This window comes from Aulostomus chinensis, chromosome 9 (genome assembly GCF_037954235.1).
Source record: "Aulostomus chinensis isolate RoL2024-O1b breed Wild chromosome 9, RoL_Achi_v1.0, whole genome shotgun sequence".
Classification (NCBI taxonomy): domain Eukaryota; kingdom Metazoa; phylum Chordata; class Actinopteri; order Syngnathiformes; family Aulostomidae; genus Aulostomus; species Aulostomus chinensis.
Genome location: NC_141328.1, coordinates 15,951,332 through 15,970,234, shown reverse-complemented (window position 1 = coordinate 15,970,234; position 18,903 = coordinate 15,951,332). Strand labels below are relative to the sequence as shown.

Here is an 18,903-nt window from a genome sequence, read left to right as displayed (position 1 = left end):
CTTGATTAAATTAGTACATTTGAAGTTATTTGCCAATAATCCCAACTGAATTTCGCGTTTATAACATCCTTTTATTGTTGTTTTTATTTACAGATCGCAACCATGGGCCGGCGACCAGCCCGCTGGTAAGTTATCCCCCACATCATTTCAGAACAGGGCCGCTTCAGTCCCGGTGCCATTAAAATGGCAGCTGCCTACAGTCCAGTCAAACCATGTGCACAGTTCGCCGTGTTAGCTCGCTGGCTACTTTTCAGAATACACCCTCCTAGTAGCGTTAAACAATACTTTTTATGCGTGGAACTATATGGGTTTTGTCGTAAGAGATGGTTATTTTCATCGGGAGAGTTACTGTCATTAGAAAGCGTTAGCATGGTGGAAGCAACATGAGCTGATGTCAGCTAGCATGAAGCTAGCGATACTACACCGGTGTCAAACAGTAAAGGTGACGACTCAAAATACTGATAGCACTGTGTTTCAAATGGCAGTAGTCGTTATTCCACTGCTAACGAATATGTCAGAGCGTAGCTAGCTGCCTTATCATCCTGGTCTTGACTCGTATACGAGCTTGATATTTGTTACAAGTACGACTATCTGTCGACTGTTAAATCTCGTTCTTCAAACACAATTGAAGCGACATTCGCACTTTGCTTTTGTGTCGTGTTATTACTCGGTATGTGGGCTGAAGAGTTGCCAGAATATGCAGTCTCATTAAATCTCCCTTCATCTGTGTGGAGCTACAACCTTCCTGCTTCACTACTACTAAGAAGTCGTTAGTATTTCTCTCCTCAGCCAAAACCTGCTGTGTTATTCTGGGCATTAATCAGTGTATAAGCAACAGGGCGGAGGGGTGCACGCTATCGAGAAGTATGAGTTCTTAAAAGTATAACTTCTTTGAATGTACAAATAGTGAGCAGTCATTTCACTGACTTGTATAAATAAATGATTCCATGTTGTCTCCCCCACAGCTACAGATACTGCAAAAATAAACCCTACCCCAAGTCCCGCTTCTGTAGGGGTGTGCCAGGTAAGCGCTTTCCACTTCTCCTCAACATGGTGGTTGTCCTGATCGTTCAGATCTGTCACCTCATTATAGTCATGTATTGTCACTCTTCTAAAACGTAATATGTCACATAATAATAATAATAATGTCCCTGCAGCTTATTAAGCCGACCAGTTCCACTCCAGTGTGGCTCTGGTGTGCAAAGGCTGCAGACAGTGACTCTTTGGTTGTGTATGTCCTCAGCTGGGAGGTGCTGAGTGCTTTAAGGGACCACTGACACATTAACTGAGTGACCCATGACACTAGTATTAACTGACACTACACTTATTTTTTCAAGTTTTGTTTTTGTTGTATTGACTTTTGCTTTGCATATGTTGTGTAGTCTGTGTTTTTAACTTAAGATTTTCATCCTTTTTTTTTATTGTGTGTGTATATAGACCCAAAGATCAGGATCTTTGACTTGGGCAGGAAGAAGGCCAAGGTAGATGAGTTCCCCCTCTGCGGCCACATGGTCTCTGATGAGTACGAGCAGCTGTCCTCAGAAGGTGAGGAGTCCTGCTTTCCATTTACCTCATCTTTCTTCAAGTCCTCCCGGAGGGTTGCAAGTTAGCGATGTAAATTGGAAATCTGTGAAAGCGGATTGAGTTCAGGTTGTAAGAGGACAGGCGTACAGTCAGATCTTTCCACTCAGCTCTACTGTAGCCGTACAGTGACTAGGCCATATTTTAATTTCAATACGTGTAGTCGTCACCCCCCCCCCCCCCCCCACTTTTTTTATTTCCTTTGGGTGCAAGGGCCAGGAGACTGCAAATGAAGACCAATCTCTAGACACCATGCGACTCTTGAGCTTCACAGGAACTCATAACTTTGCGTCGTATTTTTTTCCCCTGCAAATTTAACGGTGCTTTGTACCTCAACCCAGTTGAAGCTGTGTACAGTCCACTGTCCCCTGTAGAGAGAATTACGAACACTTTAAAGTTGAATGCATCAATCTGGTGCACCTTGATAGCAAAATGACGAGGCCCAATCGTCCTGTGTTTAAAACTAAAGTGGTGTAGCTGTAATTGGTGACTTCACTCACAATGCACGATGAACTAGACAGAGATTAAATGCAGCTCACAAGTGGTCCAATTTCCTACATAGGCCCATGCATTGATTCAACTTTAGAAATTGACTAGATATTGAAATATTAGACAACATAATGTGCTCTTGTAATGAACTCATTTATTCAACAACCAAAAAGATGCATTTTAATCACCAAAACGCCGTTTTGTGAACGCACTCAGACTCACCTGTCAGATGCAGATGTCCCTGGCTAATTATAAGACACTGTACAACCTCTACAGTCCCCTACTGAAAACATCCCCCATCCTGGCAAATCCTCCAGAAATTGGAGCTGCTTCTCTACGTCTTTAAATCTATTAGTTCTTCACTGTCCTGTCAGATCAGGTAGTCCTGAATCAAAGACACAATACATGTTACCTCCCTCCAAGCCTTCCTGGAAGCTGCTGCCTCTCTGTCTCCTTTTTTTAATGTCTGAGGTTCTTTCGTACCGAAAAGTTGCCTTGTTTGTGGAATTGTTTTAAAGGAGCCAAAACCTTACAAAAAAGTCGCTTTGCGAACACAAGTTGGCATTCGAGTGGGGTAAATGCAGTCATCAGAAAAAAAAAAAACCTGTTATTGGTGTACTTGCTGATGTGTAATCCATGCTCTCAGACATGGAGCGTGTTCTCTGCGGTCATGTGGCCAGCAGTGTAATCAGGAGATGGTAATAGGGGGGTTTTTGCCACAGTTTTAATTAATCTATGGTTTGATAATTAATTATCTTCATGTTGTAGTCCTTTTTTTTTTCTTTCTTTTTTTTAGCAGCTTCTTTTTCAACCAGTCATTTGGACGACTTTGACTTGTCTTTGGCCGCTCCGTGAGTCATCACATACGCAGGAGGATTAAGAGTTGAAAGCAAACATTTACGTGACGTGAAATCTTTTTTTTCTTTTCTTTTTTCCTGCCTCGGACCTGATAGGATTCCTTCCTGTTTCAAATGAGTTGGAAGGAGTCTGTGATGCTCTCTATGTTAAAGTTGACACTGTAAAGGGCATTCTTTTAGACAAATCCTTGTCCCTCCATCCCTTCTGCGCAGCTCTGGAGGCGGCCCGTATCTGTGCTAACAAGTACATGGTGAAGACCTGCGGTAAAGACGGCTTCCACATCCGCATGCGTCTGCATCCTTTCCACGTGATCCGCATCAACAAAATGTTATCCTGTGCCGGAGCCGATAGGTGAGTCTGAGTGCGTTCACATGATGACAGTCATACTGATCGTGTCAAATACCTGCAGCCATCAACTGTGTTCAATACCTGTGTCCATCTTGTTGTTCTTAGGCTCCAGACTGGAATGCGTGGGGCGTTTGGTAAACCCCAGGGCACTGTGGCCCGTGTGCACATTGGTCAGGTGATCATGTCTGTGCGTACCAAGGCCCAGAACAAGGAGCACGTGGTTGAGGCTCTGCGCAGAGCAAAGTTCAAGTTCCCCGGACGCCAGAAGGTAAATGAACATGATGGCAACTTCAAGGTCCTTTAGAGCAGTGGAAAGGGTCAGTGAGGTTGTCATGGCCCAGCTCTGCAGCTTATTAAGCCGACCAGTTCCACTCCAGTGTGGCTCTGGTGTGCAAAGGCTGCAGACAGTGACTCTTTGGTTGTGTATGTCCTCAGCTGGGAGGTGCTGAGTGCTTTAAGGGACCACTGAGACAAATGTGCTTATCAAGATAAGATAATAACCCCATTTTCAGAAGTGTCACGTCCAGGCTACTGTTGGGTTACCGTTGGTTTTTGAGCGCCTGTGTTGTGTCCCCTTCAGATCCATATCTCCAAGAAGTATGGCTTCACCAAGTTCAATGCCTGCGACTTTGATGACATGATGGCTGAGAAGCGTCTGATTCCTGACGGCTGTGGGGTGAAGTACATCCCCAGCAGAGGCCCTCTGTCCCGCTGGAAGGCCCTTCATGGCAACTAGAACAGCTGCAGCGTTTCACTTGACTACAGCAATCAATAAAAGTGGGTTTGATTACAAAAGAAACCAGATTTATTTTTAATTTTTTTTATGTCTTCTCTCAAGAATCCTGCCCGCACAGATTTCTTGAGCACAGTGACACAAAGCTGGGAGATGGCTGTGCATGTGAGGCAGGTAAACTAGTCCATCCTGGCTACAGTTTAATTAAAAGATAATTTATCAAGCAGCTAGTTGCTGTCTTGTTTCTGGGCAGTTATGAAACTGTACAGTCCAAATGTGTACTTGTAGTGGGTTAGAGGTTTCAGTGGAAGCGTTGCGTCACTGTACGTCCACTTTCAACTACATTGGCATCAGACTCTCAATCAGAAGCTTAAAAAAATCAAGGGTTATTTATCAGGGAATCAGCAGGTGAGCAGCTGACACTTCTCAGCAACAATAAAAGTAAAGAAATTTAATGCATACAGTTCTGACAAGTGTCTCGGTTGTCCAAGTAACTTGTAACAAGGCCGTCTAAGGCATTTTTTAGTAATATTTGACTACACATCTTTTTCCTTGATGAAAATTAACTGCTGTCACCTGTCCGGAGGACGAAGCTCATCAGTGTCTACCTCATTAAGCTTCAACAGCAAAAGAAGAAGCGGAGTCACAGGTTTGACTGGTGGAGAGGAATTTTGGTAAAATGACTGAGAAACTCTAGTCGGTGACAAAGAAAACAGCCATATTTTTGTCAGTGATTCTCATCTTTTTCTCTGTGCAATTTGAGGGACCAAATGTCGCTTCAACAGCATAGCTTGGATTCTAATGTACTGTACTTCCTAAACCAAACAGGATAATAACTGCACACAATCAAGAGTTGTGTATCCTCAGTACAACCTAACAGACATGAAGACTGAGGCTGTTTGTCACCCCTGGTGTTTATCTTTGAAGTCTTTATAAACCTGATTTATTGAGTTACTTGAAGTACACAATGGATCTCGCAATTAAGTGGTTATAAGTAGCCATCAGGCTTAACTTCCTTGAAGTCCAAAAATGTGTAATTAGAAAATAACGTGATTTAGGTCCTAATTTTTCAGAGGTTATTATTGGATTAGTCAGGTCCATTCGTCAGTCATCTGAGAATTTTAGGACGGCGTAAAAATTGATCCAAAAATCCGGGTTGTCTCCCTTCCCGTGTGTCTGTCTTTTTCGACAGCGACCTCTCTTGAAGAATAACATCAAAACCAAGAAATGCCTTTTTCCACCTAAAAAACATACAGCTCGTCTCCAAATCAAAATACCATTTTGGATTAAATGCTTTCCTGCCGCAAGGATAACCTGCCTACACGTTAAATTCTACAGACGTGAAAATGTCTTCCATACAGATCCCCACAAAAATCCCATGAATGAGTGTTTCAGTGAAAATCAGAAGACTGGCGTTGAGTTCAACATTTCCCATGATATCAAAATTGCAATAGCAGTCAAAATAAAAATCATGATATCAACTTTCAAAATCATGCAGCTTAAAAAGGGAGGTGATAACCAATTTCCAGTTTAGGTTCGCCTGACGTTAACCCCTGATAGCTAGCACGTCTTTGTATTGTAGTCCGTTTCAACAATACTTTAGTGACAGTGTTTTCTTGCATGCACCAGGACATTTGTAAAGGTCTCCGTCTCCATCTGTGACAGCAATCATCACCCAACAATAGAGGCTTCGTGACTCATGCAGCAGCCTGACATCGTAAATTCTCATGCGCAACTCTGACAAGGACATTTGCAGGAGCGATTGTGTGGGAAAACACCAAATATCGTATCTTCGCATACTGAACATGCCGACAAAACATAGAGATGGATAGGTCAAAGTTCCAGTAACATGAATTAACAACAATAACATTAAACATGAATAAGGACTTCGTAGAATTTAGTTTTTGCAAATCCGTGACCTGTTACAGTGCATAATATTCATCCTGACAGGAAAAAAGCCACAACAATCAACCAAACCACACCAAGGCATACAGACAAACTCAGAAACTGAACATGGGAGTCGACGGCTATGCTATCATCAAAAATTTGAAGAGCAATCCATCAAATGACAAAGTGTCAGAGGTGTTCGTGGCAGTGAGGTTTGCTGGGACATTTAACCAGTTTGTAACTTGACAGGAATTCGGGAGTAGAACAAACTCTCCGGGGAGAAAAGACCTCAACACAGAGCTTCTGAAATAATTGCAGACGGTCGAGCAACAACAAGTTGTTTCCTCAGCAGAAAAAGAAAAATCTTAATTTCTCTTGACACCTAATCTCAGTAGCAATACTCGAAACGCAGGGGTTACCAATTCGGAACTGGCCAAACAGAGATGACATCACACCCCCAGATTATAGTCATAATCTGACTTTTGAAATGACTTTATTCCTTTGCTTATCTGCAAAAACACAAACATTTTTGGAACTGAATCAAAAGCTTTTATTCTCAAACGTGCTTAATGCATTTCAAAACATCGGGTGGCTTGGAATCCACGAGCGTCTGGTTTGGTATCAGTCTGTGTGGTGGGTAGTGGACCTTTTTCACTGAGGTAATGATCTGTTGACTTGACAGTAGCTGGTTCCTCCATAACTGTCACCATTACTGTTTTAACCTCTGTGTGAGTCACTGGCCTGCTGTGCAGCTTTTAGGGACCCACTGGTAAATAATTTTGGGGTGTGATGCCAAGTACTGGGATGCTGCTGCGCTGCACACAGCTGCTGTGAGTGCTGGAATTTTCTGCGTTGGTGCCTTCAAGCGACATGAAACCGGCTTGGATGTCTTTCCATTCTTTTTTTTTCTTTTTTTTTTTGTCCTTTCGCTGCCAACTGTCCTCTTTAGAATTTTTAGTATTGACATTTTTTCCCTTGTTAAACACCAGTGTTTCATATGATTACAAGGAGACACTCAGCAGTTATTTATCCGTCACTTTCACTCTTCATACTTAGCCTTTGATTAAGCCTGTTTTAATCATCTCATTTCCTGGCTCAACATTCTAAGTTGTTAAAAACATTTGGCCTGAGGCAAACCTAATTGCTTTGACGTTTTATTCATTTTACATCAGAAAAATTCCCATGATTAATTTAGAGACAAATGACCCTTTACATCAAACCCTTGGAAATCTGATCAAACCTGAGGACAGTGTTCACTGCATTAGAATGTATTCAGTAAATGGTTTCTAATGCAGTGAACACTGAACTCAAGTCAGCCATTTTTTTTTTGCTTATGGCGTCTGTCCAGCCTCCCCATAATGTGCGACAACATGGCTGGTAACAACTGCTTCCCCAGCTGTATTGTGTGGTCATTTTCTTCGGCAAGGTAATAGGGAGAGATGAAGCGAGGTCACAGTTCCAAAGATTGTCTCGCATTTAAGCCGATGACATTCCTCTTACCAGTGACTCTGTGAATGACCACCTGCGGAAACCTGCTTTCTACTCTCTCAAACTACTTGTGTTGTTTTTGGGTTGGGTTTTTTTTGGAGGCTAGGTAAGTAACCCCCTGCTGATTACCTAGGGAGCAGGTGCAGGTGTGACCCCTGCCAGGCGTTGCGTAGCTGCAACACCTGGACAGGATTACACCCTGCTGTTGTAGCGATAGGAGTTATCGGTCCTTCCGACCACTAGAAGGCAGCCACAACTAGTGTCTGACCTGTAAGCTACACTTACTGTCTGGTTCAGATGGTGAGCTAGAGAAGACAACAGGGTGCCTTATGGTCACATAATGATTAAACATGTTCAAAGAGCCCAAGTTCCTTCAGTGTTATTATATTTATGTTTATACCTGTCACCTCCCCCAGCCTGAGTCGGGGACATAACCCTGATACTGCTGGGTCATTTTCCCTGGTTTGCCACCACACCTGAACATAGATATCGCAGACACGTTTAGACGCTAAAGACCTCGGCCACCAGAGACCTTTATCTGTTAGTCCTCCTTCCAGACAGACAAATGGTGGAGGTCCCAAAATAAACAGCAACTTGTTTCATGATTTGCTACATCTTTTTTGATATCTTTTAGCATTGAAGGAATTCAATCAAGGCCATGAAACTACTGATAGCCTTATTTCTGAGTGAGGATCGCTCTACAACCTCAACCCCCCTCCCCCATCTGTCTAATGAAATTTTCTATACATGTCTAGAATTTGATTAGAACTAAATTAGCAATATTCTCGATATTCAGTTATACGAGTTCGTTATTTCACCTAAATTTTTTTTTTCCCCTGCTGAATATCTAATGTCTGACTGCCTGACAAGCCTTGCTTCATTCCGGTTAAAGAAAGAATGCTTGATGGCTTTGTTGAGATTACCTTGTTTATGTGTCTAAAAAGGTGCGGCCTACTGTTCATCCAATGTGCTACACTTCGCAGACCGTATCAGCTACCATCCCGGCATCACCATGCACGAAACCCTGGCACCTTGGGGCATTCAGCTGGTGGTTGCTGGCGTCCAGCTTGGGAATTCGCTCTTTCTGACTGCTCTGCCTATAGTAGTGAAGGAACGATGCATCAACGCTAGCAGTAGTTCTACTTCAAACTCCACATTGATGGAGGACAGCTGGCAGACCGCCGTGTCCAGCTTCTACATTACTTATAAAGTGGTGAGCCAAATGGTGTCCATCATCCCAGGGCTGTGTCTGGCGTGGCTGGGGGACAAGGGCTGGAGGAGAGCCCTCATCGTGGTGCCTCTGATGGGCTTCGTGCTGTCCAGACTTACGATGCTCCTGATGTTAACACTGGACTGGCCTCTGGAGGTCCTTTGGGTGGAGGTAACCATCACAGCACTATGTGGAGGCATCAATGTGTTCTGGAGCGGCACCATGACACTGCTGTCTCTAAGCTCTTCTGATCAGGACCGATCAAAAATCATGATGAGAACAGAACTGACCAGTGGCATCGCAGGCCTAGTGGGTTGTATGGCGTCAGGACACTTGTTTGATGTCACCAGCGGCAGCTTGAGACCAGGCGTTCTTACCATGGTTGTGAGTTTAATACTCTTTGGGTTCTGCATTTTCTACATTCTTTGCATCCTACAGGTAAGTGTGTTAAGTGGTTCTGTGTATATTTTGTTGATAAGATTTCCTTTCAGAAACGGATGTTAAACAGTTACCATAATAATTTTCATTTTAAAGTACGACAAATAGAAACAAGTAGTGTGTAGCACTTAGTTGGTGGAACACTGTGTGAGTGGCTTTGGAATGTGTCAAACCTAGGCAAAAGGGTTAAACGTGTATTCTGAGTTTGAAGTCTGGATAGGAAGAATGTGGACATCTTTTATGTGGAGATGTTCTGATCATATCAAAATAATATGACAATAATTATTTACATTTTAATGTTTAAGTTAGCAGGCTGCACGGTGGTGCAGTGGTCAGCACTGTCACCTCACAGCAAGAAGGTTCCAGATTCGAGTTCCAGCTCGGGCACAGAATCTTTCTGTGTGGAGTCTCCATGTTCTCCCTGTTCCTGTGTGGGTTCTCTCTGGTACTCCAGCTTCCTCCCACAGTCCAAAGACATCAAGAGGGGACGAGGCTGATTGATACTCTAAATTGACTGTAGGTGTGACTGTGAGTGTGAATGGTTGTCTGTCTCTATGTGTTGGCCATGTGATGGACTGGTGACCTGTCCAGGATGAACCCAGCCTCTCGCCCGTAGCTGCTGGGATAGGGTCCAGCCCCTGCGACCCTTAACAGGAATAAGCGGAAGACGATGGATGGATGGATGTTCAAGTTGTGATGGTTTGCATATTTGTATTGCTCTGTGTGTGTGTGTGTGTGTGTGTGTGTGTGTGTGTGTGTGTGTAAGTGCGCAGAAATGTCCTCCCTTCTCTGCAAACTGTCTTTTTGGCTTGCTAGCACCTTAACTTACCCTCTTTTTACCACTGAATTGAGCTTTTTCAAAGTTTTTCTCCAAATAACAAAATCCTGTTAGCACAAGTTATAGCAAAACATTAATTTAAGTGGTAACTGTGAGGTATGGAACATCCTGTTTTAGGACACAAAAATAAGAAGTATGGTAGTGAGGGGTGTGTGTGTGGGGGGGCTTTGCGTCCTCGTCCCTGCATTAGTGCATCTGGTCAGTTCAGACAAAAACAGGCACGGACCTGGAAGATAAAAATGATCACGTAATGATCGGCTGCTCTGAATGATGGAGATTTTTAAAGGGTCCTCTTGATCTATTTTAATGTCGGAAAAATAAATTGGAAAAACAAATATGGATGTGATACACAGACAGTTGTGTTTATATTATTAGTCAACAGACTGTATATCCTCACTTGTGAGTGCTCTGGTCCAACTTAACCAGGCTTGCCTACTTTGCCTTGTCCTTGTCACTTCTGCTTCGAATTCAACTGTTTGGACCAGCCAAAGGGGAGACAGTCCATCCTGTTTCTAACTGCTCTGGAACTGAGGCAGAAAGCTTCAGAAGATACTCTGGTGAACTTGTGACAACAAAAAACTAAAACAAACGTTACAAACTTGACCTTAGATCTTAAAGTGTTGGAACCCACTGATTGTACAGTATCTCAGTAGGGTGGGACTTGACCATACCACAAGATAAACTCATAAGGCAATTCCAGATTGCCAAAACATTAAGAATATTGTAGTGGGATCATAGGGAAACGAATTCAGTGATCATGTTGTGCAGACACTTGGTGGTGGTGGGGTAACTGGGTAGAAAGACCCCCCTTGTCTGAACCCGAGTGATGTTTTGTTGTTGGGCTTGTGGGTGTTCTGGATTGTCCATAACAAACTCCTGATCTAAGCCTAAAGCCTGATTTATGCTTCTGCGTCGTGGCGACGCCGTACCTACGCCGTACCTACGCTGTCAACGCAGACACCTACGCCGTAGCCCGACGTGCACCTCCAAAAAATCCTGACTACGCGTCGCGTCGACGCGTGAACGTCAACGGACTGTGATTGGTCCGCTCACACGACGTTTCCGGTTCAGCACAACAACACCGCCATTTTTAAAGTTTCTGTGGTGAGAGCAACACGCAAAAATAAAAATGGACCAAGCCGAAGAAAGAGTTATCGAGGAGGTTCGCAAGTATGACCACCTTTACAACTTCGATTGTTGTCTCTGTCTCTGACCCATGTGCTATGACCGGAAGAAAACTAAGGAATTCGACAAGAGTCCCCCAAAACCATAGGAAGATAAAGCCACACCCCTCTAGTGGCTTGGCGGTGAATTACAGAGCAACGCGTTCCCTCGACGCAGAACTATAAATGCACAATGACGACGTAGGGGCTACGGCGTAGGTACGGCGTCGCCACGACGCAGAAGCATAAATCAGGTTTAAGGAGGCACATCAGGGGTCTTGTTACCATAGCACCCGAGGCTGAAGGTGGACAATTGATTTTGTTGTTGTCTCGTCTGACCTCAGGCTACATGTCTTTGATATTATTCATCTTATCATGATTAATTCTATTACTACTTTCAAAAGTTGTCATTTTGTTGTTCTTCTTTCAACATTGTGCTCAATAGATTTTAAGTTTAGCTTTTTAAATTATGTTTTTATCTCATTTCTCCATGCTTTTAACTTATCATTACGCTTTTGTATGATTTTGTATAATTTATTTTTTTAGTTGAGGCCCCCTATAGGCCCATTTCAGGCTCTTCCCTCTGGTCAGTACCTGATATATCTCGGCCAATATATGCTTGATTCTCTCTTGTTTTGTATCGAGGTGCAAAATTAATAATAATAATAAATAATAAACATAATAGGGTCTTTGCCTGAAGTACCTTCAGGCTCAGGCCCTAATAAAAAAGAAATGTCTTTGACATTTGGGTGAAGAGAGGAGCAGAGCTGTCAACTGGTGGTGCAGGAGCAGATGGTTGAGAGGGCCTCCAGATAGGTCTAGCATGGCCAAATGGTCAATGAGGGTGACCTTGGAGGGTCTGGAGGAGGCAGCTGTTCAGATGGCCTTCATTTCACACTTCTCTGTTGGAGATTGGGGACCAGAGTAGCCGATGTCCAAACCTTCCACTGGTGAAGCTCAAAGCTGTGGTCTCAGGGTCATAGGTGTAGACACTGGTGGTCGGGGAAGCTGGGCGACTGAACAAGGAGGCTTCCAGGTTATCCTACCCTGTGGGACTCCGGTGGCAGTTCAAAGGTACCGACGGGCCAACGTTACAAGGCACTGACTTCTATACCAACCAGAGGATGATGAGGGATCAATGTCAGTCTCCCTGGAGGCAACAGTAAAGGCAGTCACAGTGTCGAAGGGGATTGCTGAGATCTGTTCAAAAAAACTGAAGGCCAGATGTTGGTAAAACATGCAACATTTACTCTGTTAGAAATACTTGAGGAACCTTTGTGATTTTTTGTGTAACAGAACTTTAATCAGAATACTTTTCGGTTTTAATTGATTGTATCTACCAAGAAAGAACGCTCCAGCACTGTGGTTTTTCATAGGACATGTCAGGTGATGCTTCTGTGGCTGATAGGAAGCGTCGGGCTGCAGCGCGATAGGGGAGACAAAACAAGATGTCTTTATAATGACGGTCATAAAGCTCACAAACTTAACTTTATTTATCTTACTTAACTAATCTCTCCTCATCCATTAATTAGAGATTTAAGACAATAATATAATGCTGCCCATCGTGGGAGTCGCCATGTAATACATTTTTTCAGGATGAGACACCGATGGAGAATAGAGCTTTGGCAGGAAGCAAACGTGCTGATGCGCGCCTGCCACTGCTAGAGTCCAGGTGGGACGTGGTGAACAATCGTGTTTGGAGTGCTGAGTTCAGTGGGTTTTAGCCTTAACAGAGAAAGAATCAATGAAAAGTAATAAAGCCTATTTTTGATTAGATTTCACTCATAAAACACATGGCAGCACAAACTCTTTGTTGCATACACACGCACACGCACACACACGCACCTACACAGAAAGAATATAATTTATTATTTTGTTTGTCAAATGGATATTGTTTGGTCATATCTCGATTCAATGCCGTTCCATACGTGTTCATTTGAGTACAGATTATTTTAAAGGGATTTCTTCCAAGAGAGGGACCAGAGGATCTGAGTCAATTATAGAGGCATCGCATTTCTCTAGTACAAGTTACAACACCACAAAAAATGAAGTTTTAATCTCCATGATACAGTTTCTGACATAATGTTTAAAAAAAATACAGTATTTTACAATATTACAAAACCATGATATAAATTACTGGTTGGCACCTGGCTACAGTGCCCCTTAAAATAACCATTCTTGACCGAACTTTCCTTTATAAAGGAAAAAAGTTAAAAGAGACAAGATTACAGCAAGGTGTATGTGTCGTGTATACTCCCATGTAGATGCGATCCCCCAGTGATTCTGTGTACCTGAAGAAGCTCAATACCAAAACAGTGATTGACCACCGCAGGATGGTGGTGAACATTGTGCTGCTGTGGTTGGCAGGAATTCTCTACGATGCTGTACTTTCGGCAACTAGAACCATCCTGGTCCTGTTCCAGTTGATGGAGCCTCTCCACTGGAGTGTGACACAGGTGAGGTCATCAAAATGATCTGAAACAATATAAAACTATTTGAATGTTGATGCAGCCATTTCTATTTTGACATGTCGATCGGAATACACATAACCATGAGTACAGTATATTCGTTTATCACTGTAAATATGTAACCCTGGATTTAGTCTTACAGCCAGGAAGCAAAGCCTGACGCTATTAAGGCCTTGCTGCTGGTAATAATTTTCAAAATATTATGGGCCTAAAAAAGGTGAGTAAGCAATTTGCTTATAGTTAAAAGACAGGGAAATTTAACGTGTTGCGGCAGCAGTGGATAGTCAAGTTTGAAATTTCATTTAGTACACAGTGACAAATAAGCAAACAATAAGAAAGTGAAATAAAAGGAAAAAAAGATAGAAAAAGACATACGTACAAATAGAAAGAATTTTACCCACAGTGTTTTTTAATATTTGAAGTTTTCAATATTGCACAGGTATTGACAACGATTTGCCCTTCATATAAAACACAGCCAGTAATGTTTTCTGACAGTCGGCAGAACTCACAACCCCATTTGAATACAAAAAAGGAAATGTATGTGTAAATATAAAAAAGAAGAAGCTAATTTCACATATATTATGGGTAATGTGGGAGCCAACAATTTTGAAAACTGGTGTTGGAACCTACATTTCAGAGTCAGCCCTGCAGTCCTGAGCATCACCACGTCATGTTCTTGTCTTGTCTTTCCTTTCTTGTGCCAGACCCCACTTCTGAAAAGTGTTTTCTCTGCTAACAAACACTTGATTGGATACAGACTGTACCGGTTAAAATTGTATTTAGGTTGGCTATGGGAACGCCTCGGGCTTCGTTGTGATCCTCTCCAGCTACCTGAGTGTTGTAGTGCTATCAAGATGGGTCGCTGATACCAATCTGATCACCATCGGCATGCTGTCCTATTCAGCCGGCATGACTCTTATGGCATTTGTCACCACCACGGACATGTTCTACACAGGTAAGTTATTCTGTAATGAAAACTATTTATATATATATATACATATATATATATGTGTGTGTGTGTGTGTGTGTGTGTGTGTATATATATGTATGTATATATGTATATATGTGTATATGTATGTATATATATGTATATATGTGTGTGTGTGTGTGTGTGTGTATATATATATATATATATATATATATATATATATATATATATATATATATATATAAAAGGTTCCGGGTCGGCTCTAACTGCGTGGAGTCTCCATGTTCTCCCTGTACCTGTGTGGGTTCTCTCTGGTACTCCAGCTTCCTCCCACAGTCCAAAGACATCAAGAGGGGACGAGGCTGATTGATACTCTAAATTGACCGTAGGTGTGACTGTGAGTGTGAATGGTTGTCTGTCTCTTTGTGTCAGAGATGTCTGACACAAAGAGACAGACCAGTCCATCACTGACCTGTCCAGGGTGAACCCTGCCTCTCACCCATTGACGCTGGGAATGGCTCCAGCCTTAATTTAGGAATAAGCGGAAGACAATGGATGGATGGATATATATATATATATATATATGGCTTTCATGCTACATTTATATCAACCTCGATGAGCTGCAGCACTGACGTCCATGAAGATGAAATTAGGCCTGTGTTGTTCATGCAGGGGCACAATGGCTGGATTCATGATTTTATTCAGTACAAAATACTAAATATTTTTCGTTATTCGACTGAGACTATTATTGGACTTTATATAGTTATTACTTCCAACTACCACAGAGCATTGAAAAGAAATGTGTAGTTCTGATATTAGAGCTGTATTTTATTCTTTTCAGCTCGTATCCTGACACTCTTCTCCCTGATGCCCACACCACTGATCCGCTCTCTAATGTCCCAGCAAGTGCACAGCTCATCGTATGGTGAGTCAACCTTCATGTTGTCCCCAGGTCACGTTCGACCCTTTTTAAAAACGATTTTCCTGCAGAAAAATGAGGTGTAAGGTGTCATGTAAATAAAGTCTTCTGATCCTAAATTCCAAACAAATACAAATACAGCTGTGAGTTGGACAGAAGTTCACTTGAAGGGTGTCACACTGAATTTAGTTATAGTTTTTGATGCATAGAACATTCAAACTGAACTTTTTTTTTTTTTTTTTTTACCCTGGATGTGCGTGGTAAATATTTACACCACACAAAGATTAAGCTGCTGAGTACATATGTGGTGGTGGGGGTCTCAAACCGATAGCCGTTCAGCCGTAGCCACACTGACAATGATGTCAACTGGATTACGCTCTCCTCCTCCAGGTATCGTCCTCACTTCCCTGCAACTGTCTTTGAAAGTCTCCAGTGCCGGCTTTAATCTGCTCTACAGCAAGGTTTACCAACAGACCCTCCACTGGTTTCCTGGCTTTGTCTTCCTCTTTTCCAGCATCATCACCATCACAGCCATCATACCCATAAGGTGTGTCCAGACTCACAGACGTGAGTAATTCACATAGACACCCTTGAGAATCTGACTGACGTGTTTTCTCCCTCATCTTTGCAGAATCTTAAGTTGTAGAGCGGCTGTCGGGAGCAGCTACCAGCAGGTTGATATGCAGGGGGATGCAAGTGGCCTGTTGCCCCCCAATAATGACTGGAGTGATGACATCCATGATCCGGACGAGTAGTGTCACGACATAAGTTCCGCACTGGCATCCTCTTGCTTCTGTGGGCGCGTCAGTGATGAGCTTCAGTGGGAGGTTCACACTCACTGTGTGGGGTCGAGCGCTTTCATCACCTATCACTTGTGTCATATATGCTAACGTCAACCAACCACTATAACAAACTATACAACACTTGCCAAAGTGTTTTCAACCTCAAAGAAGCAGTGCCCTCCAGTTCTGCTGATGCTATGGCAGCATCTACACTAACCTCTTCAGCTGCAATTGTTGATTTGTATGAGAACCTCACTGTCATCACATCTAAACCACACCACTACCTCTCAGAGAACCCCATCTTGGCATCAACATCATGTCAGGCACTTGAATGGAGCAACTGACTATAACTGAGTGAGACAGTACACCCGATTACAGTGGAAGCTAATAACTTGTTTCCCTTTCTTTGAAAAAACAACAATAAAACTAGGGATCAAAGCAAATTGCTTTAAATTAAGTAAATTAATAACAGGATTAATAAAAAAGCAAAACAGCTAAGCTATCTTCAAATACTCAATACCAATGATTAAAAGGCATGCTTGTTAAAAAGTCCCAGGAGTGAGCAGGCTGAGTCATTCTGCTGTCTAAAAAGCAGGAGGATTCTCTCCAACCAGACTGGAGATCAACTGGGGAATTTAAGCAACCAGTTTAACTACTTCGTAATACATGATAGAGCCAAATGCTAAATGTCCTCAAAAGAAACAGTTGTGAATATGGGTCCACGTGAATCCAGCACAACCATATCGCTTTCTTCACCATGTGTGGAAATTCCCCTGTTTCATCATGTTTGCAAATCTAATGACAGAAATGTCAAAAGTCAGATTTGTAAGAGTTAGATATTCACAAGAAGAATGACAAAAAGAGGAATTCAAGTGCAAAGGAATAATTGGAATTTCACCAGGGGTGTCACTAGATTTTCAAGATGGGGGGCTTCGCCCTTGTCGTAAAATTGATGATGCACATAGAATTAACCCTTACCCCAAAAATATTGGTTTAGCTCATATATATATATATATATATATATATATATATATATATATATATATATATGTATATATATATATATATATATGTATATGTGTGTATATATATATATATATATATGTATATATATATATATATATGTATATGTATATATATATATTGGCTCTCTAAATACAAATAAATAAAATAAAATATTAACGAACTAAATAAAAACCCAAGTGAAATAAGTCTTATATGGTGCACCATGACTGATGTTTCATATCCTACGTCCATGTTGAGTTCCATACAATTCTAATCAGACTGTCTACATCACAAATGGCTCCATCCTGTGAATTCTTTTGAGAGGTCTCTCCCCACTCGGTGTCTGTTCTCCTCTGAACTGACTCTTACAGGTCACTACGGTTGGTGGAGTGAGTATTATGAGAGCATTATTTATTTCCAGTGTTGATAATCATACATGAGTGAGCTCAGCTCCCTTTTTGCAGAGGGAAAAGTAACAAATCAACATCATGCTAACAATTTCATACCTCAGCTTATATTTTTTGCTGCTCACGTCCCTCCTCCTGATCGGGCCATCCTCCTCCTGTGATTAGGGAGTCAGCTGGTTTGGGGTCTGTCTGTCTTTTGTGCTGATGGAGTGATGCAAGTGAGGAGTGAAATACTTTATCTACCGCTTAGTAACGTCTTTTAGTTGCCCATTGTTTGTGTAATAATAGGAACTATCGTTAAGATATATGTTCGCTAGGAACGACTGTTTATGGTGCAGCACAGTTGCTAAATCAAAATATGTGGTTGCAACAGGGACCTTTTTGAGTGATGCACCTCACCGAAGAGTAACAGAATTGCTGTGATGTTGTGAACCTGTCTGCGAGAGTTTAACAGTAAACTCTGACCCAGTTGGGTTTCAATGAGAAATTCTTTCGTCCTCATTTGTGGAAGAGAACAGAATTAAACAGTTTAACAAGTCCATCAATCCATTTTCTTCCACTTATTCCTGTTCAAGTTTGCTGGGGTGGGCTGGATCCTACGGGCAAGAGGCAGGGTTCACCCTGGACAGGTCACCAGTCCATCGCAGGGCCAACACATAGAGACAGACAACCATTCACAGTCACACCTACAGTCTTGATGTCTTTGGACTGTGGGAGGAAGCTGGAGTACCAGAGAGAACCCACGCAGGTATAGGGAGAACATGGAGACTCACACAGAAATATCCTGTGCCCGAGCCGGGACTCGAACCCGGAACCTTCTTGCTGTGAGGCGACTGTGCTAACCACTGCACCACCGTTTAGCCAACCTGGAGAATACTTCTGTTCATTTATTCACTTTATGAATGAATGAATGCGCTGTTACATTGCAATAAAACGTGGATGTTGGAGGGATGTTAAAGGATAAACAAAATGAAAATGAAAGGAATCTGAGTGGTATTTATTTTTTATTTTTGGTAATTGTAATGATGTCTGACACACCGGAGACCGCTGCTGAGGCTGACATGTTGAAATTGTGCATTGGGAGCACATTTGAAGCCTTCAAAGGAGCTGTGAATGAATTTAAAAATGCTCACAAGTCTGAGCAAGAGGTCCTTTCAACAGAGGAAAAGGAAAATGATTACTATGACTGGTATGAACCCACAATAACTGACCTGAATTATTTCATGAAAGATGCTGAAACATGGAAAAGAGAAATTGCACAATCAAAAGTTGGACCACTGGCCTGCATATTAAATGTATCCAGCAAATCAAAGTCTTCTACTGGATCATCAACCTCCAGATCTACCTCTGTCTCCTCAGTT

The 18,903-nt window shown here is 42.3% G+C and overlaps 2 protein-coding genes and 2 non-coding genes across 6 annotated transcripts; all 4 read left to right on the top strand.

Annotated features, from left to right (window-relative positions):
* The first annotated feature begins 25 nt into the window (after nt 1-25).
* Nucleotides 26-4,075, top strand: rpl10 (ribosomal protein L10). Its single transcript, XM_086213945.1, has 6 exons — nt 26-125; nt 966-1,024; nt 1,438-1,545; nt 3,141-3,279; nt 3,382-3,544; nt 3,857-4,075. Exons 1-6 carry the CDS (start codon nt 103-105, stop codon nt 4,010-4,012), a joined length of 648 nt encoding a protein of 215 aa, XP_086070071.1. The 5' UTR covers nt 26-102; the 3' UTR covers nt 4,013-4,075.
* LOC147256052 (small nucleolar RNA SNORA70) lies at nt 1,152-1,284 on the top strand. Its single transcript, XR_015118011.1, has one exon. It is a non-coding gene; the product is annotated as a small nucleolar RNA SNORA70 (small nucleolar RNA).
* Nucleotides 3,620-3,752, top strand: LOC147256051 (small nucleolar RNA SNORA70). Its single transcript, XR_015118010.1, has one exon. It is a non-coding gene; the product is annotated as a small nucleolar RNA SNORA70 (small nucleolar RNA).
* A 4,226-nt stretch (nt 4,076-8,301) lies between the features above and the next one.
* LOC147256049 (solute carrier family 46 member 2-like) lies at nt 8,302-17,123 on the top strand. 3 transcript variants are annotated; one of them, XM_086213944.1, is made up of 7 exons: nt 8,302-9,038; nt 10,420-10,427; nt 13,312-13,489; nt 14,285-14,456; nt 15,271-15,354; nt 15,739-15,895; nt 15,980-17,123. In XM_086213944.1, the coding sequence occupies exons 1-7, from the start codon at nt 8,397-8,399 to the stop codon at nt 16,101-16,103; spliced, it is 1,365 nt and encodes a 454-aa protein (XP_086070070.1). In that variant the 5' UTR covers nt 8,302-8,396; the 3' UTR covers nt 16,104-17,123. The 3 variants fall into 3 exon arrangements, with proteins under 3 accessions (XP_086070070.1, XP_086070068.1, XP_086070069.1); XM_086213942.1 differs by lacking the exon at nt 10,420-10,427 and having other exon boundaries at nt 8,907-9,032; nt 13,401-13,489; XM_086213943.1 differs by lacking the exons at nt 8,302-9,038; nt 10,420-10,427 and adding an exon at nt 10,801-12,107 and having other exon boundaries at nt 13,401-13,489.
* Nucleotides 17,124-18,903: the final 1,780 nt, after the last annotated feature.

What these genes read in the sequence shown, in the direction of transcription:
- LOC147256049 (XM_086213944.1), top strand. Translation starts at nt 8,397, where the DNA reads ATGCACGAAACCCTGGCACCTTGGGGCATTCAGCTGGTGGTTGCTGGC. An exon ending in CACGGACATGTTCTACACAG is followed by an intron (nt 14,457 to 15,270) that starts GTAAGTTATTCT and finishes TATTCTTTTCAG; the next exon opens with CTCGTATCCTGACACTCTTC. An exon ending in AGTGCACAGCTCATCGTATG is followed by an intron (nt 15,355 to 15,738) that starts GTGAGTCAACCT and finishes CTCCTCCTCCAG; the next exon opens with GTATCGTCCTCACTTCCCTG.
- rpl10 (XM_086213945.1), top strand. Translation starts at nt 103, where the DNA reads ATGGGCCGGCGACCAGCCCGCTG. An exon ending in GGCCGGCGACCAGCCCGCTG is followed by an intron (nt 126 to 965) that starts GTAAGTTATCCC and finishes TCTCCCCCACAG; the next exon opens with CTACAGATACTGCAAAAATA. An exon ending in CGAGCAGCTGTCCTCAGAAG is followed by an intron (nt 1,546 to 3,140) that starts GTGAGGAGTCCT and finishes CCTTCTGCGCAG; the next exon opens with CTCTGGAGGCGGCCCGTATC.